General features: G+C 33.4%; 2 protein-coding genes across 3 annotated transcripts; one reads left to right on the forward strand and one right to left on the reverse strand.

Moving 5' to 3' along the window:
- The first annotated feature begins 218 nt into the window (after window positions 1-218).
- Window positions 219-2,988, forward strand: LOC123217506 (probable cysteine desulfurase). Its single transcript, XM_044638573.1, has 5 exons — window positions 219-742; window positions 998-1,499; window positions 1,574-1,775; window positions 1,852-2,280; window positions 2,366-2,988. The coding sequence occupies exons 1-5, from the start codon at window positions 385-387 to the stop codon at window positions 2,747-2,749; spliced, it is 1,875 nt and encodes a 624-aa protein (XP_044494508.1). The 5' UTR covers window positions 219-384; the 3' UTR covers window positions 2,750-2,988.
- Window positions 2,989-3,393: 405 nt separating this feature from the next.
- Window positions 3,394-11,126, reverse strand: LOC123229323 (probable inactive ATP-dependent zinc metalloprotease FTSHI 4, chloroplastic). Of its 2 annotated transcripts, XM_044655078.1 has the most exons (17): window positions 10,689-11,126; window positions 10,054-10,309; window positions 8,633-9,008; window positions 7,632-7,890; window positions 7,273-7,404; window positions 6,716-6,790; window positions 6,500-6,625; window positions 6,304-6,413; window positions 6,148-6,226; window positions 5,915-6,052; window positions 5,726-5,837; window positions 5,148-5,311; window positions 4,935-5,040; window positions 4,717-4,793; window positions 4,084-4,227; window positions 3,821-3,973; window positions 3,394-3,683 (listed from the first exon to the last, which is right to left on the reverse strand). In XM_044655078.1, exons 1-16 carry the CDS (start codon window positions 10,929-10,931, stop codon window positions 3,830-3,832), a joined length of 2,541 nt encoding a protein of 846 aa, XP_044511013.1. In that variant the 5' UTR covers window positions 10,932-11,126; the 3' UTR covers window positions 3,394-3,683; window positions 3,821-3,829. The 2 variants fall into 2 exon arrangements, with proteins under 2 accessions (XP_044511013.1, XP_044511007.1); XM_044655072.1 differs by lacking the exon at window positions 3,394-3,683 and having other exon boundaries at window positions 3,685-3,973.
- Window positions 11,127-25,697: the final 14,571 nt, after the last annotated feature.

Genomic DNA, 25,697 nt, shown 5'->3' on the forward strand with positions numbered 1-25,697 from the left:
AGAAATGAGTACAGCTGATTCCTGTGACTGGAGGCCATAGTTTTTGACCTCTACTTACTCTACTCTTTTATTAATTAATTAGTCAACACATGGAAATCAAATCAAAACCAACAAATACGAGGACAAAGATTGTTCAATATCCACAACCTGTATCGTGTAAATCCCACTTGGTCTTCATTTTCTGCTCATCTTCCATCATTCTTTTCAATTTCAAAGATAGAGAATTAAAGCTACCTGAATTAAAATATAATGTGCTTTAGCTTCATGTTTCCTCTTCGTACCCATTGTAAATCCCCTTTTTATTTATAAACATTCCCACTTCTTCATCTTTAACTTAAAGCATGCATTAATTGATTCTTAAAAGTTTTTTCTTGTTTAATTTTCATGAAGCTTGAGCAAGTTATTATGTTGGGAGAGTCTCCTAGTGGCCAAAACGCAAGCCCTCAAAATGACAATGCTAGAAGTAGCAGCAGTTCCATTTCTCCTGCCAATAGTAGCCCACAGTCAGAAAAAGATCCCTGCCATCACCCTGAATCTTTCAGGATTCCAGAGATGGGCGTGCCAATTAGCGATTCTTCGGAGAAAAAACTTTGCTGGCTGCGCTCTCAAATCATTGGTGGCGATATGGAATTCGATTCCCCTTTCGGAAAACGTAGACTCACTTACGCAGATCACACTGCCTCAGGACGCTCTCTCCATTATATCGAAGATTATATCATCAACAATGTTCTTCCCTTCTATGGTAAGCTCATAATCATCATAATAAGCATATATTAATGAGGATTTGCATATTTTAAAAAAATGCAGATGTTCATATCTAGGAGTTCTTGTATTTTTAATTTGTTTCGCACCATACACATGATGAACATTGTGAAATCTGTTACTTGCTAACTTCAATTGTCAAAAAGAATAAAAAAAGGGCTCAGCTTCAATGATGCAAATACCGTAAAATATTTCTCCTCTTCGCAATTTTACGTAAGGTCTCTCCTGTGTATAGGGAACACTCACACCGGCGACAGTTTTGTGGGTTACCGGACAACGAAAATGCTGCATGAAGCATCTTACTACATCAAGAGATGCTTAGGTGGCGGGCAAGATTACGCGATAATATATTGTGGATCAGGCACAACAGCTGCCATTAAAAGGTTACAAGAGGTTATGGGGATTGCAGTGACACCAATCATGAGAGAAAGGTTCATAAAATGCCTAAGTAATGAAGAAAGATGGGTGGTTTTTGTTGGGCCTTATGAGCATCACTCCAATATCCTTTCATGGCGACAGAGCTTGGCTGAAGTTATTGAGATTGGTCTTGATGATAATGGCTTAATAAACCTTGAAGAGCTGAGACTGCAACTAGAGCTGTATAAAAATAGCAGCCGCCCAATTTTGGGTTCTTTCTCTGCTTGCAGTAATGTCACAGGAATTTATTCTGATACAAGAGCGATCTCTAGACTTCTTCACCAGCACGGCGGCTTTGCTTGCTTTGATTTTGCTGCCAGGTAAGGCGTTATGAGATGTTTAAAATCAGGAGAATATGTTAATTAATTCTAACATATTTTATCATAAGATGCAGTGGTCCCTATGTGGAGATAGACATGAGGTCAGGAGAGATTGATGGGTATGATGCTGTGTTCCTGAGTCCACATAAATTCCTTGGGGGTCCGGGAAGTGCCGGCATCCTTCTGATGAGTGAGGGTCTTTATGGGCTTGCATCTTCTCCTCCATCAACCTGTGGAGGCGGGACTGTACAATATGTCAATGGCTTCAATGAGGCAGTAAGTAGCCTCTTATTCTAATGTTCATTTTGTGGTGGGGATGTAATTTTAAGGTACTTTCACCATTTCATGGCAGGACACATTGTATTTGGATGAAACAGAGGAGCGAGAAAACGCTGGAACTCCTCAAATAGTTCAAACGATTAGAGCTGCATTGGCGTTTTCGGTGAAAGAATATATTGGTTATGAAGTGATTGAGAAGCAGGAAGCTATGTACATGGAAAGAGCTCTAGAGAGGCTTCTTCCCAACCCAAACATTAAGGTTTTAGGAAACATAACCGCCAAGAGACAAGCTATATTATCCTTTCTCATATATTCCACCTCCCTCGGAAACATTAAAGTTGAAAGGGATAAGCCTCTCCATGGAGGTTTTGTAGCAACACTCTTCAATGACTTGTTTGGAATCCAAGCTCGCGGCGGCTGCGCCTGTGCCGGACCCTATGGACACAACCTGCTCAATATTGACGAGACTCAATCGCTTAAAATCCGTTCTGCCATACAAAAGGTAAATTATACCTTCTTCCAGCTATTTTTTTTTGTTAATGATTTATATAATATAATTTTCTAAAAACTAATTAAAATAATTGTAGGGTTACATCGGAGTGAAACCGGGTTGGACGAGAATTAGCTTCCCATACTACATGTCAAATGAGGAATTCGAGTTCATTGTAGCTGCATTAGAGTTTATTGCAATTTATGGGCAGAGATTTCAGAGCTTGTACCATTTCAATATAAAAACTGGAACCTGGTGCTTCAAGAAGTCACTAAAGAACTTCATCAGTAGTAAGGGAGGGAATCAAAACATCACTTCTAACCCAATTGAGGAAGTTGATGCACAACGTCTAGGACTGATCTTAAAGTATACCTCTTATTTGGAGAATGGTAGACATATTGCTAGTCTTCTTCCCAAGTTTCCTCCTGGCAGAAGTCTGCCGGAAGACATTGATCCCACTGTCTTGCTCTTCAAGATCTAGTTAAATTTTTGTTATGATTTTAGATCTTTTACAATGTTTTTTATTTTTCTAGAAGTGTTTGATTCAATTAAATTATGTCTTTGTTTACTCTGGCTAAAAAGACAACCAACCCCCTTTAAAATACATAATTATAAAAAATAGTACACAGACAATAGGCACTATCTCTTTTCTTTTATCTATCCTGTATACTATAGGTAATAAATATATAGTTATACCATGAACGTAGACATTAAAAATTTATGTCTTTTTTATTTGCTTTTTGACTTTTATTCATATCACATTATCAGCCGTCAATTTGAGCAATTTAATTAGCCACCTGCTGCTTACAGAGTTTGAAGGTTTAGTTACTCTTGTGTGCCTGAAAATCCTTCAGGCAAAGTGTAATTGTCAGGTTTTCAAATTTTCAAAGAATTGCATGAATATTTTTATAGAGTCTTCAAAATTGTCAGATAGAACCAAAACAGATTCATATTTATAAAGATTTCAAAATTATAAGCTACAACCAAAACAGACATAAAACCCAAAAAAAGATTTAAAACCAGACTTAAACATGATTTGATCACTAAGGAAAGGAGACATATATCTTCCTTTAAATTAATACAACTAAATCAACCTATGAGACAATTGTCCAAACAAGTAATTGATATCCATAGCAAAGAAAGAAAGATATATTAAAAATTAATTACAGTCACCAAGAATAATGACCTCATGGTTGAAAAACTTTCTAAATACTAAAGTCTATTATCAGACAAATTTGCATTACACTCTTTTTACTCGGACTAGCCTTATCTCACTACACATATTTTGTTAGATAATATATTATTATACATGTCCAACACCATTTTCTACTTAACTTAATAATTGTCTTTCCTTAAGTATCTGTCCTACCAACCCAACACAATGATAATTGCATATAACTTAGCACTTCAAAAACCTGTAAGCATAAAAATCTAAACATTAAAATTTTTTGCAATTATACAGTGACCTTATACAAGTGCATTAGTAGAATAATCCAACAACTTCAATTTGTATGTATATAAATTGCAATAAGAACCTGGAAGATAGAAAGACCTTGTTTTTTTACATAAAATGACTTGCCATCAAGAGTTCTGGCTTCGACTTATCTTCTTCAATCTCCATTGAAGCTTCTGATCTAATTTCTTGAACCCTTTTTTCCCAAATACTATCAATCAGCTTCCAGGTTTCATCACTTACAACTTGGGTCTGCAAAAAGAAGGAGAAAATATTTAAGAACAAACTTAGAATTGATTGCAGAAAAACACACATGGGAAGAGGAGATACAGGAGCAAAACTTGGGTAGTGACTTCACTCACCTCCATTGGGCGTGGTGCACCAAATGTCGAAAACCCAACATTTCCTGGTGCAAACGTTACCCTTCCGGGCAGTGAGATCCCATGAATTCCCCACCGACCAGCATAAATTAGGGCTCCATATTCGTCAACCAGATTTACAGGAGGCTGAAAACAAGCAACAGAACAAGAGATTCAAAAATGTTTGCACAATCAATAACATAGATGAAATGAATAATAAACCGATAAATGTTCACCACCCACAGAAAATGTACTATAATGTGCTCAAAATTATAATGTTTTCTTCCAAACATTCAATGTGATATTTTATTTCATTTAAGAAATTCCAGTGACATATTTCTTTTAGGTCTATCATGCACATAAAATTTCCACTTAGCTTTAGCAGAAACTGGAGAACTCCCCAAACTTCTATAGAAACAACCCTCATATTCAACATCACTATACCTCCAACAAGCAATAACAAATATCTAATATAATAACCGAACAAAATCCAGTGAGCAAGTCTTTTGGAAAAAAAATTCAACATCAAAGGCCAGAATTTCAATAGACAAGAACACACCGAATGTCTAAATGCATCATAAAAGTTCATTTCTTTCAAAGCCCTTCAAACTTTTTCTCCATGGGTCAAGGAACTACCTGAGGTATTCTAGGCGACGTTTTGTATATGTACCAAATTTCCTTGGCTTTGATCTCTGCCTTTTCAAGTAAAATATCTACAAGACAACCAGTAAAATACTTTGCCCTCAGTGTGAAATAATAGTTCATAAACTCATAACTTCACATTACAATTGCATGTTGAGAGTGGCTTAATTAATAGAATAATTTAATGAAATAAGTCAATCAATCAATATGACCTGTAATGGTCTCCACAGCTGAATGATTTTCTCTCAACACAGATGCACATTTTTCCATGGCAAAACGCATGAATTCATCTCGAAGAGCTTCAAGTTTGGCTGCAAGCTGTCACAAACAAACAAAACTATAAATATAACAGTGATATTTAGATGAGCCTTTCATTGAACTTAATACCAGGATAGATAGAGGTTTAACACATCAAGAAGACACACATTTGGCACAAGATCACTTTGATTCCTATAGTATGCCTTCCCAAATGCTGTCATCCCAGTTTGCAAAATCAACAATTCTGCAAGCCGTGAAGCTTCTAGTGTAGCCTTTGCAGAGATCCAACACATGTTGTCAACCCCAAACATCTCTTCCTCAATTACTCTAGCTACAAATAAGTCATATTAATTTATTAATTAAACAAAACCGGAAAAAGAGAAAGATAGAAAACACATTTACTCCACTTTAACCAAGATTAATTTCAAGTACATACTACACAGACGTCACTCAGCAAAAAAGTAAACCTTTAAAGGAGTTTGTGTTAATGAGACATTGCTTTTGTCAAATTTTCTTACATGAAAGATCAATGGCTTAAAGACTTTGTTTGTAGGTTGTATAGATATTCATCCAAATGTAGGCTGTACATAAGACAATTTATTAATAATTTATACATATAAGTACTTGTAAAAAATACAAAGAATGGAATCCTTTGACAATCAAGACTTCAAATACAGAACAAAACTAGCATAAAAAGCACTAGTGAAAATGTTGTAGAAAAAGAAAAAGGAGTTTTCCAACTTACGAGCACATGCCCGGACTATAGCATTCATATAATCTGATTTTTTTGAGTAAACTTTTCCAGAAGTTTCTACATAGCGCATGTTTGGCTGGCTATGAATGGACTTTATATCCGTCTGTGAAAGAAAAATAAAAAAAATAGTTAACACAAGTAAAGATGCCACAAGAACAGCTTATACATAATTTTACTTACCTCTACAAAAGGGCGGAAAGGATCTGGAAAGTAGCATGCAAGAATAGCTACACTTGCTTCTCTATATGCCAATCTCAATTTCAATTCTTCTGGAATATCAGTACTGTCTTCTTGACCTGTTTCAAATGTGCCCTTTTGCTAAAATGATGAAAAGAATAAGGAGCAAAAATCAGACTTCAACATTAACAATGAGACAGTTTTATCTCACATAATACAAGGTATTGAACACTAACCCGTTTCAAAGCTTCTAAAAGCTCTTCCCGTCCTATGTAGTCTAAATCCTTCCTGGCGGTCAAAATTCCAGCTTCATTCCTGGCAGTCAGTTTAGCAATGATGAGTGTCTCATTTGGGGTGTTGACTCACCAAAGTCAATATGAAGCACTACTTACAGTATGTTTTGCAGCTCCGCCCCCGTAAAATCTTCTGTTTTTTCAGCAATTTCTTGCAATAGAGCATATTTTTCCTCTTCTGAATGAAAAAATTTATTTCTAGCATGCACCTTGTTACCAACAGAAATAAATTTTTCAATAAATACAGGCAGGAGAAATCTAGTATTCATTAATGCTAAAACATTAAGCAAAATACCTTCAATATGGCAAATCTACCGTCTTTCGATGGCAAACCAACCCGTATAATCTTGTCAAAACGACCCTTTCTCAGTAGAGCAGGATCAAGGATATCCAGTCTATTGGTTGCACCAATAACTAGTACCTAACAGGGCATACTAGTGAAATCAGAAGGGTTCAAAAAAGTCGTAAAAAAGAAAAAGCATTCAATCTGATGGAATATGTGAAAGCATACCTGTGATGTAGAAACTTTAAACCCATCCATTTCAGTCAATATCTGAAGCAGCCCTTGTTCCCTTTCTGCACCACCCTATATGAACAAATCATAAGCACAATGCATCAGAAGCAAGATGATCTAACATGGCATCAAAAAGATTTATCATTCTGGCTTGCATTAAAGTCTCATGAAAGTTACAAACAAAATGACTTCAGTGAAAATCATAGAGGAAATGATATTTCTGCTTTGGACAGGATAAATAATTTCGTGACTTCTGCTGAAACTCCAGCACAAAATGGTACCATCAATGATACTGATTATATATGCAATGATACAAACATCTATACCATTTTTTTTCAATAAATTACAGTTTGCAATTTCAATGCAACATAAATAGTAGGGCTCTAATAGTAGTAACCATTTGATCAATCAATGGCAAACTTTGCTAACTATGGAAAAGTGAAAATGCAAGAAAGAGTGCTGAATCATATTTTCTTATCTGTGGGAATAAAGGGGTTGGTTGAGAATCAAAAGTCGTTTTCCAGTTTAAGCAAGAAACATGACATGTATCTTACCCCACCAATATCAGGTCCACCACGCTTGCTACCAATTGCATCAATCTCATCAATGAAAATTATGGAAGGTGCAAATGATCTGGCACTAGAAAAAAGATCTTTTACACGTGATGCTGCCACGCCCACAAACATCTGGCAAGAGAAATTCTGTTAATATTAAGGGATTAATAACACAGGGTTTTATAGTAATATGAAGGATCAATGTGCTGATTTCTTGTTCCAGGAAATTTTTTGATGTCAAGAAGCAATGTTATCATTTAAAGCCACTTATCTTCTCTCTCTCTCTCTCTCTCTCTCTCTCTCTCTCTATATATATATATATATAGAGGTTTAATGTTTCAGAGAGAATCAACTCCCACCTCCACAAAATCAGTTCCGTTAGCAGCAAAAAATGGTACCCCTGCTTCACCAGCAATAGCTTTAGCCAGCAGTGTTTTACCGGTTCCAGGAGGCCCATGGAGAAGGACACCTTTTGGGCAATAAATACCTTTGTTCTGGAACTCTTCATCATTTTTTAAAATCCGTACAATTTCTTGCAGTTCCCTCTTTATATACTCCTGACCAGCAAAATCATCAAAGGTAACACCAGTAGTTTCTTCCGCTGATATAAACTTTGCCCTGGAGGAAAGAAAGCAAAAATTAGATCCCAAAATCAGTGTTAGCTGAATTCACTCCTGCTATCTTGACAAGATAAAAATCTAACATTGGCAATACGCAGTTGTACAATCTCACAAGACAAGACCATGCAACTCCAAAACCATTTTGTCACTAGTCTCAACTGGGATTAAACTTTAGAAGCTTTTTATTTTCTTCTTTTTTAATATGAAATTTTAAAGACTTTGAATAAAATTATTCCAAAAAATATAACAAGATATCAATCGCACTGCATGTGACAACGCTTTCACAAGACAAATGGAAGATATGATCAAACTCAAATAAGACACAAACGACACATGTAATTCTCTCTGAAAAATTAATCATGTAGGACAAATAGGCATTGATGTCAGGTCATGACCAAAAACACATCTAAAAACATCAAGCCAGTCTCATGACCAAAAGCATAAACATTGTGTCATGAAATTTACTCTACAAGGTAATGCCTTAGCCCAAAAGGGACCAGCTTTCGGAGTTTCTCTCTATGGCCATACCTACAACAAATTCACAGCTGTACAATGCATCATGTTTTGACATCAAGGTAACAAGGAATTGAAATGATCATTCTATGTGGCTCAGTTTACAATTTTTCCCTACTTGAAATTGATAGCGACCACTTGCAAAATGAATGAGATCAACCAGTTAATAAATAAAAGATAAAATAAGAAAAAGTACCTAGAAGCAACTAAAAAACTTATTTACTTACCTACTCTTCCCTAATGATCCAAGTGCACGGCGCTTAAGCGGCTCCCTAATATTTTTGCTTGGAGTCCCCAAATCACAGGGTATTAACTTTGCATAGATTGGCCTCATCATATTGTCAAGCCATACATATAGTCCAACAGCAAGCACAAGTCGCATGGACCATATCACTGCAGTTGCAAAAGTGGAGTAGACTTCTGCATGTACAGGGTCAACATTAATAATATCAATGTTTACTACTTGGTGGTGCAGCTTTTCCCAAATATCATTCCAAGAATCAATGGGCATATGGTCCACTACATGGCGCCGATAAATAATTTCCTTCTCTGGATTCCCCTTTTCTCCTTTCATGTTATCATCCTTATAGTATGGCAGAATCACTGTACATTTAGACATCAGATTTGAGTTGAAATATTCAGAGACGTTAAATGAAAAGCAACTGAATCTAAAGAATTGAATTTTCACCACTTGGCAAGATCTATTGGATTCAGAGGTCCTCAACTTTCATTAGTTAAATGCAGTTCCAAGCTGACAGATTTAAACCCATTCTACAGAACTTATTAAAGTAAGCACACAAGAATCCACTAGAGAGAGGGATAATAATTTCCTCTGCTTTTTCTTAGCAAGTCCAATATTATAATTCATATCGTTGTTAGGACAGTTGTCTGGCAATTTCTGTTACATTGTTATGTCCAACCACATCGGTAAATCAATAGCCATGATCCAACTTTAGCTTTGTTTACAGCAACAAAAATGAACCATATATGTGGTAGTGCAGATCAACATCCTTCAAATGCAATTTCATTAATTATTTATTGCAGCCACTCCTTAACTTAGCTACACACCTCAATGTGGCCATCCATGCTTAGCGCTGACAAATCCACTTGCTATAAACAGATTAAGATCGACAAGATTAACAAATGCAGATGCTACCGTACACTCTAGTCAAAATTTGGCCAAAACTCTCAATTAAACATGAATCTCAAATTTGAATGAAAGAGGTGATAATTCCAGTGCAATAAGAAGACAACTGCTAAGTTAATCCAAGTTTTATGTTGATCATCATTTTGGCTGTACTTGGAATTTAAGATTAAAATTTGACAGCTGATTATGAACATACAGATACACACATTGATGATATGCACATTCAACAGCTTAACCATCATGTGGATGCTTAAGAGATGTTGTTAAATGGCTCTTTCTGTTACCACCTCCTTAACTTTTAATCATTCTTAAAAGGCCAATCTATACCAAACTACTCATCTAGAACTTTATATATATAGTCACATAAGGTACATTGTTCAGTTGCTATATACTAAATGCTAGGAACAACAGAGGAAAAAGCTCGAAAATAGAAATAACAGTTAATCATAAACAACCAGAAGTATAGTTGAACTAAATATTTTATCAAGCACAAACCCCTACCTGATACAGTTTGACCGTAATTTGAGTACTCCATAAATTGTACATTATTGGAGTCAAGAAGTTTCAAAAAATCACTGAAGTGAATCCTGTGGGAGTTCTCAGGGTCCCACTCTGTTCCCTTCAGCTTTCCACGTATACCTAATAATGCTCTGCTCCAATTAGAAGCCATCACAAGCTGCCTCTCCAACTGCACATTGGCCTTTCTATCCAATTCCTCCAACTTACCAATCCGCTGCCTCTCAGCTTCCTTCAACTTCTGAAAAATGATCAAGCACAAGTTTTTTAAAAGTTCAAAACAAAACAATAAACAATAAACATCCATAAACCACCAAAACATATAGCAAAAGAGCACAAAATTAAAAATCTAAACCTATTATCAAAACATTTAACCAATAGCAGTCCCTATATATATGTGGGACAGGTGTAATTGCGTTCAATTTTTAACCATTGCAGAATTTTAATCCCGCAACATTACCGAGCACAGTAAAGACCTCCAACATGACACGAGTAACAATAAGCATCCATTTCTAGCTAAAAGCACGTAATCAACAGGCCACCAGTAGGTTACCGGCACTGATTCGTTTCCGGCAGCAAATTTGAAATAAGAATAGCTTTAAAAAAATGAAAGTGAGAACCTGGAATAGTTGAGTGGACTCGGCATCTTCTTCCGAACTTCTGGATGACGTGGAGGCAACTGAATTAGAAGAACTGGAAGCTTTACAAGCAGTGATTGTGAGGTTTTTGCAGTTAAGTGTAAGAAAGGAGGCGGTCTTTCTGGAGGTTAATTTGGCTCTGAAAACGTGTTTATGGAGATGGGAGGAGGGGATGTGTTTCGGGAGATAAATTGAATCGAGCGGTTTTGAGAGCTGAGACAGCATTTCTATATTTCTAAACCTGTAATTTTCATATAACTTATCAAAATTGATTTTCTTTCCCTCACTTTCTTGTGCGGGAAAGTGCGAGAAAATGTAGAACTTTATCCAAGCATTCAGTATGAAGGTTTTTGTGGGTTTAGGAAACAAAACGCTACGTTTTAAGGACGTGTACGTTTATTTTTCAGTGCGCCGCCCTATCCAACCCCATTCATGTTTAGGGATACGAAAACAAAAAACTACCACATTCTGGACCGTTTATACATTTTTATCATATTTTTTATACCTATAACAAATATATCATAAATAGTATATAGTTTCGAAAATACCTTTATGATGAGAAAAGAATGAATACTATAAGATTATATTGCTTACATAAAAGAATTGTATAAGTGATTCCCTTCTACAAAACAGAAAAATTTCGATAAAAACACATGACTATTCATCTTCCCCAAATTAATTAAAACATCTTATCCCTCACCAAATTAATTGAAAGATTTTCTTCTCCTTTCCAAGGCTCCACCAAATATTCAAAGTCTTCACGGTGAAGAAGAAGAAGCAGTCGATGCAGACACCTACACTAACGAGAAGAACCAACACTAACAACAAACACTCTACCACCAATGCCCATGAGATCGAACGATCCATCCACTGACGTCGTCATCTGAATCTAACCAATTAAGGAAGAATGACATGCCGAGTTTTGTGAGTTAATGTTTTCTACTTAGATTCGTTTGCTGCAGTTTTGTTGATGTATTATAAATTTTGGTTTTTGGTGTTAGTGTATAAATAGATACAAAAGGGGATTTTTGTTGTGTTGATATGTAGTTTGAGTGTATGACAATTAATTTTAATTTGATTTTTGCTGATTTGAGGAGTTGATTTAGAAAAGTTTTTCAAAATAGAGGGATATCTAAATATCGCCTCTTATTAGGCAATACTGGATAGGATATCACCTACTAGGCGATATCCACGTAGATATCGCTCAGTAGGTAATCCTATCCTTTTACTTATGTTTTTCGACTTCTTTTACCTATTTATATTATTTATTTATTATTTAATATTCAATTATTCAATTTCGATTTTTTTAGTTTTTTTAGTAATGTTGATAAAAAAATAAATAAGAAAATAAAGATAAAAAAGAAAAGTCACTAGTCAGTGAAAATTTGTAGTATTTGTTTTTCTTTCACTTGTTTTCCATTTGTATTGTAGGAACACCGGATCAATATCCAAGAGGCAGCATACATGTTTTATAAAGCGTATAAATTTATTGCGCAAATGACCGTTTAAATGAAGATGAATGTTGTTGGTGTCATAAACTATAAATTGACAATGACTCAATGAGAGATATTTTGAACCACCTATTTTGGCCCATTTTTGGGTTTGGAGAGACTCACTTTAGTGTCATTCTAATACATGCTGTGTTTTTCTGCCTAATTAAACAAAAGCAACATGATAGAGAACTATGGTTCTAAATAAACAGAATGAAAGTACATTTCGAGCCAATAGAGTTTGCACTTGTCACTAGTTTTTTATTTGGAGATGACATAGATGTTTCACACTATATGAATTGCTCAGGAACTCCTAGATTAATGCTACAATACTTCCTAAGACTTAATAGATCTTTACAATATCAAGACATCGAGGGAGTAGTTGATTAACAAATTTTGGTGACAATGATAAGAATGTCATAAAGTTTGTCATTTTGTATTTAACGTATTCCTTCCTTTTGGGGGCAGATAATAGGAATATGGTATCTAATCAAATGTTGCATCTCGCCAACAATCTAGATACATTTAGTCGGTATCTATGAGGTGTGTTATCATTCATTAAGACAATAGACTCTATGTGGCGAGGTATAAATTGAAGATATGAGTACTACCTGCAGAAGTATGACGCATACATAAGGCCACCCCCCATTATCAATTACCCGGTTATAGGTTTTCCCATTGCATTCTAGGTAACTAACATTTTACCATTCTAGCAAATAATCGACTTACGTGTTATCATTAATTCTAATTAACTTAATATCCTTTTTTAATGCAGTTTTGGATTTATAAGACTGTGAGCAACCTATCGCCACTTTGCTAGTGATCATAAATGACTATGTCCCATGATGCTTAAATGGAAAACCCTTTTCCTTTCGACATGGCATGATGTTGAAGCAATTATAGACACATCTCTAGTAAGTGGAACTTACAATAAAGTTTTGTTAACGGATATAATATAATATAATGATATGTTTTGTTAACTGACAATAAAGTTTTATTTTGTTTGTTTCAAGATCTCATTACAGTTGATTGCGTCCAACACTCCTTGATTAGGAGACAAAGTGGTATATTAGGGCGTTAGAGTTCACGGGAGAAATGTCATCTGCAATGTCATCTGATGAGGAGTCCATAGAATCGATTAACAATTTGCATGCTACTTCGGGACATCATGTTTCTTGTCAATCATCTTCTCATGGTGTGTAGACCCCGTATATGCCCATGTCATCCCCCTTCCTTATTCAGGCCCCCCTCATGCAGGCGTCCACATCACGGGGATCTCACACCAATATTTCAAGCACATTCTCACACATATGGATGTCCCCACCATATATGTTAATCTCTCAGGCATCATACCTCTAGTGTCTTATAAGTTGACCTCGTTAGACACTAATTTCATGTGTAGCATATAGTGGTGTATCGAAAGATCGTCTCCAATAGCTCCTATCCCAACAAGCTTCCATGACTAGCCTTTAAATGCAACAATAACTTGACCAACATGTTGGGATGATGTGGGGGGAGATACAACAATTGTGCAGTGAGATGCAAGATTTTCAAGCATTCATGTTATATCGCATGAAAGCATTTGAGGAGTCATGTGCTTAGAGCTCACCATCGGTGTAGGTTTATGGTTTTTTCTCTCCAATAAGATGTGTTTTTTCTATATGTGTGAATATGCAATGACACATATGTGTTAATTTGCTTAGGTTGATGTGAATGAGAAAGTGGAGGTCCCACTAAAGCTAATATGCCACATGATGATAAACCCCCATAGAGAAACGTAAGCAAGACTCTAACACAATCGAAGTAATCAATATTTAGTTGTGTTTTGAGAAAAGGCAGACAATTGATTAGTCCTTTCACAAAACCGACCAAGATACGAAAGAATGTGCTAACGGAAGAGTTCAACCCTTTAAACACAATATTGGTCCAAGCAAACAAATCATTCAATAATTGGTACTTAATGACACCTAACAATTCTCTCAAACATGTCCTATTTCCAAGCCCTAGCAATATAACTGAATCCTTCTCCAAAGGTGAATGATGGACCCCATTGCTGATAGTAAGGCATTGGCTTGAAGACACGGTAAAAAGAGTTTTCATTTATTTTTTTTATTATTTATGCAATTGTTGATGTTAACTATTTTCTGCTATAATATAACATGTTAAAGCTTTCTTTGGGGGCCTTCGTAAAACATTTCCAAACAACAATTAGACAACACTGCCAACCTAATTTGTTATAAACTTGTTGGCATATGTACAAAGTTTGGTGGTATGGGATCAACTATGGAGTAGCCATCGTTTTTCATTAATCAAATCGAGGACATCTCCCCCACTTCGCCCAATGAATTTTTTTGACTATGGAGTAGAGTTGATAAGGTGGTTAAAGAATATTAGTTAAAATTAATTTTTAGTACATTCACTTATTTAATTTAATTTCATTATATAACTACATTTACATCTTAGGTATTATTCCCTATCAACTTTGAGAACTAACACTAGGTATGTGGTGTGTTTGATTTGATCTCATAAACTTTGTATGTATATGACTATGTATCATATACCACGAGTAAAACGATTTTCAAGAGGTTTATGGGACCATATAAGTGTCTAACTCACATTATATTAGCTAGCAATTATTATCAAACAAGATTAAGTATCCCACCACCACATAAAACCTGAGTGATTAAATTTAGGTATGTATGAGATGTGCCAAAATAGGATCCGGGTTCAGTGGATTGTGGTATTTTTATGTCTTTGTTTATTGAGTACCTCGCACATAATCGCAACTTCAACTTCATGTCCACACACTCACAATTACTAAGGAGACACACAACCATGTGTCAATATACCAAAGAAGGGCATTCAATAAGAAACAATATCTCTTTTGCTTACAAATAATGTTGTTTCTTTTTGGAAAGTTGTTAATTAATTTAAACTTTTCGTTATTTATGCAGACCTGGAGGAATTCTCTTAATAATTGGTTCACGTGCAAAGGTTACAGACTTAATTTACTTGCTTTCATTAATGGCTTCATTACGATGCAAAGTCGATGTTATGTTATTTCATTTCCTTCTTTTAACATATGTCGATGTTATTTCATTTCCTTTATTTCCTTCCAAATACAATGTTATTTTATTTTACTTCATTTACTTAATTTCATGAGTGTCTTAAATACAACTAACAAAATACATTAACAAAATAGTAACTGTTTCCTCTACACAACTAAACAATGCCTTCAGGCCAGCAACAACCTGAAAAAAAAAAAAAGAAAATGCATAAATGTGATTATTATAAATTGAAAAAAATAATTCATAATGACATTCAGATGTATGAAATTCAAAAAAGAAACAACAAATCATAAGAAATCAAGTATGTCAAATACCATGATATTCTAATTCGTCAAATTAGATGCCTCATCGATATGACCACCTAATCTGCGTCCTTTACTGCGACCTGATGAGCAAGATGACCCCACAAAGGGAACAGAAGCTGGATTGGGATAATTATTTCAGGTGTGGCTCAATTATAGTTTTGTGGTTAGACTTCTTCTCTTTGTGATAGTATCTTTGCATGGCTTGATGGACGATCAAATCAACTTCAAAACATTGAAGGACCCAACAATATTGGTTGTCATGATGTTATATCGTCATCTTCCAAAATAGGTGTGGGCCTATTTTTGTAACATCCCTCCCTAGAAGTATTACCTATCAAAGGAGAAATGTTATGAATTAATATCCGAAGCGTTTATTTTTTTCTTTTAAAATACTTTAACATGAACGCATCACTAAAAGTGTTTAGAAATTATTCTAAAAAAATTGAAAATCTAAAAGCAAACAAAAGATATATATACTCATATGAAAACTCATTTGAAAGCATCTGAATACGTAAAGTAATCATAAACAGTTGTACCATCATCTTAAAAAGGTCAAAAGTCGATAAGAACATGCCACTGTATGCATGTAATATAAACCAGAGATAATCTGCTCTAATCGGATCTACCTACGCTGACCTGACCTTGTCTTGCAGCTACCTCGATCACCTATACTTGCAATCATGAAAGAAAAGGAAGTGAGAGATAAGAACACTCAATAAGGGGAAAGAATTAAGTAAACTATCTCATTTCCCGTTCTAACTCACTCTCAGGACTCAACCTTACTCATAAACCCCCATAAGAAATTGAAGGTATAATCTAGTTCATGCTTGACTATTTGGGTCATACTTTGTCCCATCTGGTGTTTATTTGATACTTTTTGAAAGCTGACTATTGAGATTTGGCACTTTTCTAAGCTCGAGCTCTCTTCCTTTCTCTTACTACACCATTTCTGAATCTGAATTGAGCTCTACTACGAGTCTACTCTACTGCGAGCGGACTCTACTAGGGGTCTATGTCCTACTACAGGCAGTGTAGTGTAAAGTGCCCTCTCATAGTTCATAGCATGCATGCGGGCCTTATATCTTACTAATTTTGCTTTCATCTAAATCTATTCTAACTCACCAGACCATACTCTTGGGATGACCCTTGAATCTTGAGCCCCAAATTTCTTTTCTTGCTTTTCTTCTTCTTTTCTTTTTCTCTCCTTTCTTTCCTTTCTTTTCCTTTCTTTTCCTTTCCAAAACTATGAAATACTATTTATAACCCTATTCATTTGACAGGGTAGCCTTCCTTTTCATATAATTTCATAGTCCAAACAGTTTCTAATTTACACAAGCTATATATTGTTGAAAAGAGGATTCAAAGAGCTTTCCAACAAGCTATAATAGCACTCATAATTCATTAGATAAGGCAGTCAAAACGTGAGATGAAATCAGTGGCAAAAACTATCTCCTTTGTTTATTTGGTAAAGTAGTCCTAGTGGTTCATACAATATTTAATAGTCTAAATGATCCCCAATTCATATAAGCTATATATCAATAAAAAGAGAATTCAAAGAGTTTTCCAACAAGATATAATAGCATTCATAAATCATTAGATAAGATAGTTAAAACGTAGGATGAAATCAGTGGCAAAAACTGTCTTCACTGTTTATTTGGTAAAATAGTCCTTTTGGTTCATATAATATTTAACAGTCCAAATGATCTCTACTTCATACAAACTATATATCATTGGAAAGAGGATTCAAAGATCTTTCTAACAAGCTATAATAACACTCATGATTCATCAGAAAAGATAACCAAAACATGGGATGAAATTAGTGGCAAAACTATAAATATTATCCAACTCTCTGCCATCAACAAAATCACACACATAGACACCCCAAATGGTAAAACAACATTTATCAACTTCAAAATCATCATTTATAACATAGATCCAAGGAACCAAAAGCCTAAAACATACAACATATCAATGATGATACCCCTTACCTTGTTTCAAGCCAATCTTTGCAAGTTGACTCACTCCTCCTTGTTTTGTTTCCTTTATCACCAAAATCACCTTAAATCAACACCAAAACATACTAACATATTCATATGACATGAATTCAATATATATAAACATAGGAAGAGGGAAAAAGAAAGAGATCTTTTGGTTACCAAGCTCCAAAAGTGTTTCTTCTTCTTTTCTTTCCTTACTCTCCTTTCAAACTCTTCAAATCATCCACTTTCCTTCTAAAAAATGAAGAAAACAAGCATTAAGGGGCTGGCTGCTGAAGTTTTATGGGAGAAGATGATAGAAAACACTTGAAGCTTCCTTTTATTGTTTTTGTCTTTTCTTTTTTTTTTTTATTTACATCTTTATCTCTTTCACTTTATCTCTTTCTCTTTTTCTTTTTCTTTTTCTTTTTGTAATTATATATCTATATAGTTATTTATAAAAACACATATATACATGTGAAAATATATATATACTTAAAATGGGAAATACCTCAAAATAGGGTTAAAAGACATAATTACCCCTGAAGCATACCTGAGGGTATTCCAATTTTTCATAACCAATATTGCTCAAATACAAAGCTACTATTGGGTTCACATGGTTTATCTTAGTCGTGACAGATTTGAAGTCCCTCAAGTGATCACCTTTATAGTTTTTCAAAATAATTTTTCAATATGTTTAGTGTTTTTGAACTGTGCACACATGTTGCTTTTTATATAGTAGTTACAAAAGTCATGGCAAGAATGCAAGAATGCAGTTGCTACTGATGTAATTATTGAATGATGTTTATCTAAAATAATAGTCAAGCTTAGAATATCCCTAATGCACATTTGTAGGTACCTCAAGAATAGGGCCCATGTATCCATTCCCTCCTTATGACCAATATCGAATACAAGCAGATAAATTTGGTTATTGCCTTCTTTTGCATTGACAATGAAAAGAGACCCAAGGTACTTTCCCTTCAAATGTTAAGCGTCAATACAAATAACATGATGACAATATTGTTGGAATCCCTTTATCAAACAACCTAATGCCATGAAGAAAAATTGAAACTTATTCTCTGTATCAACATCAATATGTGTAAAAGTTGTTAGGTTATTTAGCTCAAAATTATGACAATACTCAGATAAGAGCATGAAAGACTCCTCAGGGGATCCTGGGAATACATTTATAGCATACGTCTTTGCACACCACACTTGTGTGTATGAAATTTTGATCTTGTACCTATCTGCCATGTGAAAGATGATTTCCTTTGGTTGATAGATATGATCAACCACAAACATTGATTCAAGGATAGTTCTTAATGATTTAGCATTGTTTGTCTATGATGTGGCAATATTTGATCCCTTGGACAACTGTGTATATCATTTATGCAACGTAACACCCAGTAGTCTCCATCCTCTTCCCTTCTGACTAATGCCCGCCATTTGCATTGATGATCTACACACCTAATTTGATAACATTTCTTATCAAAATAAATAACTTTCCATTGGAAATGTGTCTCCAAAGCGTATCTCTCAAATAAAGTTGTTAATTTAGCTTTTGAATCATAAAAACTTATTACCTTTAAACTATTATCTTTTTGTGTTTTCCGATTACTAATACTAGTGTTCTCAACATCCATTGCTAGCTCAAGAACCCATTAGAACGAATTAGGATTATGAATAAGACTTGTATATGCTCTCATATCTATGAAGCCATAGCGGCCTATTTAGTTCAGAATCCATGTCGTCATAATCATATAATCCTAGAAATTCATCATCATCATCATCATCATTATCCTCATCCACATTGTCTTCATTATCTCTATCACTATGATTCACATCATACTCTTGGAAAATTTATGGTTCTACCAATCGTATGAGCGATGATCTTTTCTTTTTTAGCAGTGATCCTTTCTTTCTAGCATATGTACCTTTTCATCTAGTTGATTGTCTCTTTCTTCATTAGGAGTCTGGGTAATATAAAGTTTTATCAATCCTCGTAAACTTCTTGCTTTCATCATCACATATTTAAGATCATCATCATCTTCTATCTCAATTAGACCAACTAATATATCACTTGCGATAAATATGTGGACATTGGCCTAACTCTGATCAAATCTTAAACGATTGCATATTTTGCTCACAAATCCTTTGAAATCAACATTTGTGTCAATACAAATCGATCTCTCCTTCCCATTGATAAATTTCACTATATTATCATCACCTGTAATTTAATTCCCTCTGAAATAAACAATAAATTCGACCTTTTCCATTTTTACCTACCTACATTTGTCAAACAAACATTCAAAATTTCTATTGAAAAAGGAGCAGACGAGTTGTAGGCAATATCGTCTACAAGCTGTAGGCAAGATTGCCTACTAGGCGATCTCAAAATAATGCAAGATCTCACCTATACCCTATATCCCATCATTATTTTTGTTCTTCTCAACATTCAAAAAAGCAAACTATAAACATTGTTTTCAATGAATATCCATGTCTCATTTGACCTACTAATCAGTATTCTAACTCTTTTAACATACACCTATAATAACATTCAACAAATAAAATATGGAATAAATGTTACATTTTCACAAATTTTCTAACTACATTACTTACTAAATTTTATGGTAAATCAACTACTTTAGTATACAATCTTTGGTTTGAAACTATTGTGCCAACAAATACATAAGAAAATGGTATAAATCAATACTAACCTTGATTAGGATAAATAATCGATAATATCTTTGAAAATATTTTTTGCTTTCTCAATGTTGAAAAGATTGTCTGTTGCTTGTGTTATAAAGATGAAGATATGGGTAGTTTTGATATTTAACTAATAAAGTGGTATAATTATTTAATGCCAAAAAGGTATGGTAAAAATATATAGGTTGGCCCAAAAAGTAGTATTTTTTTTTTAATATCCTTTATATTTATTTGAAACGAGAAAGATTATTTCCCGTTCCAAGTCCACCATGCTTAATGTTAAGAAAAAAAAATTCTTATCTACCTTTAGTTACATTAACTTTAACTCTTGCTTGATTGCAACTTCATGGTCTTACTTCTTTTTTAAAAAAAAATTATTTCACTTCTTTTGTTTCATTCCTTATTTTTTTATCCTATCATTAACACTAACTCAACCAATTTGTCAATGATATACCTACAAGTTATCACTAATGGTAATAGTCTTATCTATGACACATTTTTTAACTTTTTCTAATACCTCTATTTAAATAGTGCAATTACTTTCTAAAGATCTCCTGTCACTTTTCCTTATCAATCAAAGTAACACAATCGATATTAGTGACTTTGGAAGAATGTTTTAACACGTGATTATAGGGATTCTTAGAAATATCTGATACTCTAAGAATTTTAAAGAGAACTGTTAGAGTCTAAATTATGATGAATCTTATTTAAACCTAAGTATTAGATATCTAATTTCTACTTGTTTTTCTCTTCTCTTATTTCTTTTCCCCATTTCCTTATTGTTAAATATTATCAATTGCAATTTTATTATTTGTTACATTGGACATAAGATAATAATTAAGATTTAAGAAGATAATGTTGTCTAAGTGAAAGATGTGTATTTACAGGTCAAAGCATGGATTGTTGCTTCCATAACTGGTCTTTTCTCAGATAAATAATTTGTGGGATGGAATTCACTATCCATAATAGATAGTTTTCTCTAAAGTTATTTCTTATTATAACTATGTGTGTAATGATTTTTTAATGTCATCTATTATTATGAAAATATAGCAGTAATGTATGGAATCCTCGAAAGGAATCAAGAAAGCTCTACAATGGTTCAAAGATCATAATAATTCGAGAAGGAAAGTTAATTTAGTGAGATCTTATTAGAGTCATTTATTAAGTTTAGTTTTATAATGGGGTCTTTTGATTCAATGGCCAAATTACTATTTCCCACCTAAGGTTTGGTGCAAACCTAACTTATTATCACTTAACTATCAAAAATTCAAATACTCACCTATTTGTTAAATTTCACTATTACTATCAGGGGTAAAATCATCATTAAGAAATTTTATTTAAAATCATACTTTAATATTACCATAATATTTTCAAATGTTTATTTTTGCCCTCTAACATCATATTTTTCAGGTTTAAACTAACTTGTTCCCTTCAAGTCTAGGGTTTTAAAGCCTCATCTTTTTTCCCATTCAGTCGTCCCCCCCCCCCCCAAAATTTCAAAAACTTTTAATTGCACCCTGGTTTTCCTTTTTTCTTCTCTCCCGTCGTCAGTCTCTCTCTCCCACCTTGTTAGTCATTTTTTCTTCCTACTCTGATTGTCTTCGCCTCAAATGAAGGCAACCAATCTTTGTTTGATGAAGACTTATCTATGAGTTTTCGTCATTGACAAAGCCAGTTTGAGTGGGAAGGAAGAGTGGCCAAAAAGGAGAAGGAAGAAGGGAGGGAGAGAGCTGGTGGTTGAAAATGATGGATGGTCATCAAAGATCAGATATGCAAGTTGAGAGACAGAGAATGGGTGAACTAAAATTTTTAGAAAGTTGAGAAGGCGACTGTAATGGGAAAAAATGAGGGTTTAAAACCCTAAACGTGGGAAGAGAAAAGTCAGTTTTTAAACCTGAAAAATATGAGATTAGAAAATAAAAGTAAACATTTTAAAACTTTAGGGTAATACTAAAATATGAGTTTAAATAAAAATTTTATAATGACGAGTTTACCCTTGACAGTAATAGTGAAATTTAACAACTGAATGGGCATTTAGATTTTTTATAATTAATGGATGAAAAGTTAGATTTGTGTCAAACCTTGGGTGAAAATAGTTATTCAGCCTAATTCAACAACACTTCCTAGTTTTGACTTTGGATATGGTTGTAATTTAGAGTTGTAAAATAGGTTGGTTAAGCCCTAGTTCTACTAATATCCAATTATATTCAACTAGATTTGTATTGTATTCCATATATGTTTATATATACATCATTTGATACGATATGATATATGTATAAATAATACATATATCCTAAATTATATAAAAATTATCAATTCAGTGGGTCTATCATAAGATATGATATGTAATTTATGATACAATTTATAATATTGATACAAACTGATATATTTTTTAAGAAAAGTGATGATGTGGAAGAGATGTATATGAGAAATTTAAGAATTTCAAAAGATATTTATGATATTTTTCAAGTTATTGATGTGGTAATTAAAATTTTATTATTGTTATTTTAAAAATGTGTATCTTATAGTATAATACAATAAAAAAACTCTAATACACAATATGACATATGAATTGACTATTATAATTTCAAAAACAGTTTTAAAAACCTATAATAGGTTTCAAAATTTAGAAGATCATTAATATTCAAAATAAATTTGATATATAATATTAAAATTTATGTTCAGAATAAAACCTATAATGAAGACTTTTAATGAGAGAATCCATTTTCGTGAGACTTGTTGTATCTTTTATTTAAAAATAAAATGTATTTGAATTCTTTTCTTTTTTCAAACTTATTAAATTCAAAGATAAACTTATAAAAGCACAAAAATAATAAATGAATAAATTTAGACATAACAAGTGTTGGCCTGTTTTGATGATAATTGACATGTGATTCTAAATATGTTGATGTATCTCAAGATTGTTAATATTTCAAAATATATATTTATGCTTGATATAATATTGAAAAAACTGTTATAAAATAAAGGCCAAATGACTATTTCCTACCTAAAGTATGTTGCAATCTCAAGTTTCCACCCTTTAACTATGAAAATACCGTTTACCCACCCATGACCAGTTAAATTTAACGGTGGTAAGGGTAAAATCGTTATTTTTTCTATAATATTAAAAAATAAACTAAAATATAATCTATTTTTGCCCCCCTAAACTTTAAAAACTAAAATTTTCCCCCAGTCTAATTTTAAAAAATGACAATTTCACCCTAGGGTTTCATTTCAAAATCTTCGGTGATATCTCTGGTTCAATTGTCGATGACCTCTCCCTCCCGAAGCATCCTCTCCTTCCAGCGATCTCTTTCCTCCCATTTGAATGCCCAATTGACATCGAAGAAGCCTTAGGAGACGAAAAACTTCGTCTTCCCAGAAGACCTTTGGGAAGACAATTGTCTTCCCAGACGAAGATGATAGCTTCGTCTTTTTCTGGGAAGATGAAAAACTTTGTCTTCGTCTGGGAAGACAAAGAACTTCGTCTTCCCTGACAAAGTTCTTCGTTTCCCAAGGCTTCTCCGATGTCGATCAGACATCCAAATGAAAGGAAAGAGATCGTCAAAAGGAGAGGATGCTTCAGGAGGGAGAGGTCATCGACAATAGAGCCGGAGATGTTGACGGAGATTTTGAAATGAAACCCTAGGGTGAAACTGTCATTTTTTAAAACTTTGGCTAGGAGAAATTTTAGTTTTTAAAGTTTAAGGGGGCAAAAAGAGATAAAATTTTCAAGCGTCAGGGTTCTGTTAAATTTAACCAGTCATGGGTAGGTAAACGGTATTTCCATAGTTAAAGGGTGGAAAATTGAGATTGCAGCATACCTTGGGTGGGAAATAGTTATTTGGCCTAAAATAAAAAACTGAAAAATGTTACGTATCCAAGTGTTTTTTTGCCTAATGAAGTGGGAGTGAGTTTATTAATGGTGAACATTTAGTGCTCTTGGCAGCAGCTAAGATTCTGAGAGCTTATCACTTAATTGCTTTGGGTGATATTTATCATTTGGGTGAGTGAAATTTGCCTATATAAATACCCTTTCAATTGTATAATCAGGCATCTAAAAAACATTCAATATATACACTCTGTGTACACACATGTTTTCATCTAATTCCCTACTATTTCTTTTGCCTTCTTCTACTTCATTAATCTCCTTCTGCTGCTTATGTTTATAAAATCTTTTAATCATAGTTTTTCATCATATTTATAACACATTGTCAATATGGATCACTCAGATTTATTACAATATTAATAATATTTCAATTATGTCATTATTTTATTTGTATATTACAAATATAGATATCTCAATTATGATATTATTATACTTGTAAAATACAAACTATTGATGTTTTAATTATTGTTATTCTTTTATTTAATTTTTCACTTATAATTTTATCTAATTTACAACCTGAAGTTTATAAAATTATGAATCTGAATTCGAAGTCATGAATATCATTTATAACCTGAAATTTACAAAATCATAAATGTAGACTTGAAATCGTAAATATTATTGGAATATTTATTTATATTATAATAAGTGTATTCGATTTGTAACTTGAAATTTACAAAATCGTAAGAATATATATATGAGACCGAAGTCCCAAGTTTTATCAAAGTATTTATTATAATTATATTTCATTTGTAACTTGAAGTTTGCATAAGTTATGATAAGTATGAAATTGAAGTCTGAAATATTATTTTAATTTTACATACTATAATATTTTGAATATTAATTACAAAATCAAAAGCTTTGTGAATATGAGATAAATATGAACCTAAAGTTCTAACATAATTTTTTTAATCATATCACTAATTTTATTACTTTCATCAACTTGCAGTTGGTGAAAATGACAAACCTTATAAAACTTCAATATGTTGCCTTTTGATTGGATGGAGAAAATTACACTGAATAAGTCTTGGACATAGTTCTCAATTTATAATCTATGAGACTTGGAGAAATAATAAAAGAAGAAATAATGCATCCCAACAAGTTAAATCTAAGGTTACTATTTTCCTTCGTCACCATATCCACAAAAGATTACGAGTAGAATATGTGGATATAATAGATCCACTAGAATTATGGAGAAACCTAACAAAAGATTTGATCATCAAAAGTCAATGATACTACCAATGGCATAAATAACCAAAGTGAATATAACTCTGCAATGTTCAAAATAGTCTCCCAAATGAGATTATTTGGGGAACAAATAACCGAAAAAAATATGTTAGAGAAAACTTTCTCTACATTTCATCTCTCAAATATGCTCTTGTAGTAGTAATATAGGGAAAAAAATTTTAAAAAATTATTCTAAATTAATAACATGTTTATTAGTGGTTGAACAAAATAATGAATTGTTATTGAGAAACCATCAGACACACCCTAATGGCATTGTGTTGTTCTCTTAAGTGAACACAACTACCAATAGTGGTTATTGTAAGTGCAGATAAG

This window comes from Mangifera indica, chromosome 1 (assembly GCF_011075055.1).
Source record: "Mangifera indica cultivar Alphonso chromosome 1, CATAS_Mindica_2.1, whole genome shotgun sequence".
NCBI lineage: Eukaryota > Viridiplantae > Streptophyta > Magnoliopsida > Sapindales > Anacardiaceae > Mangifera > Mangifera indica.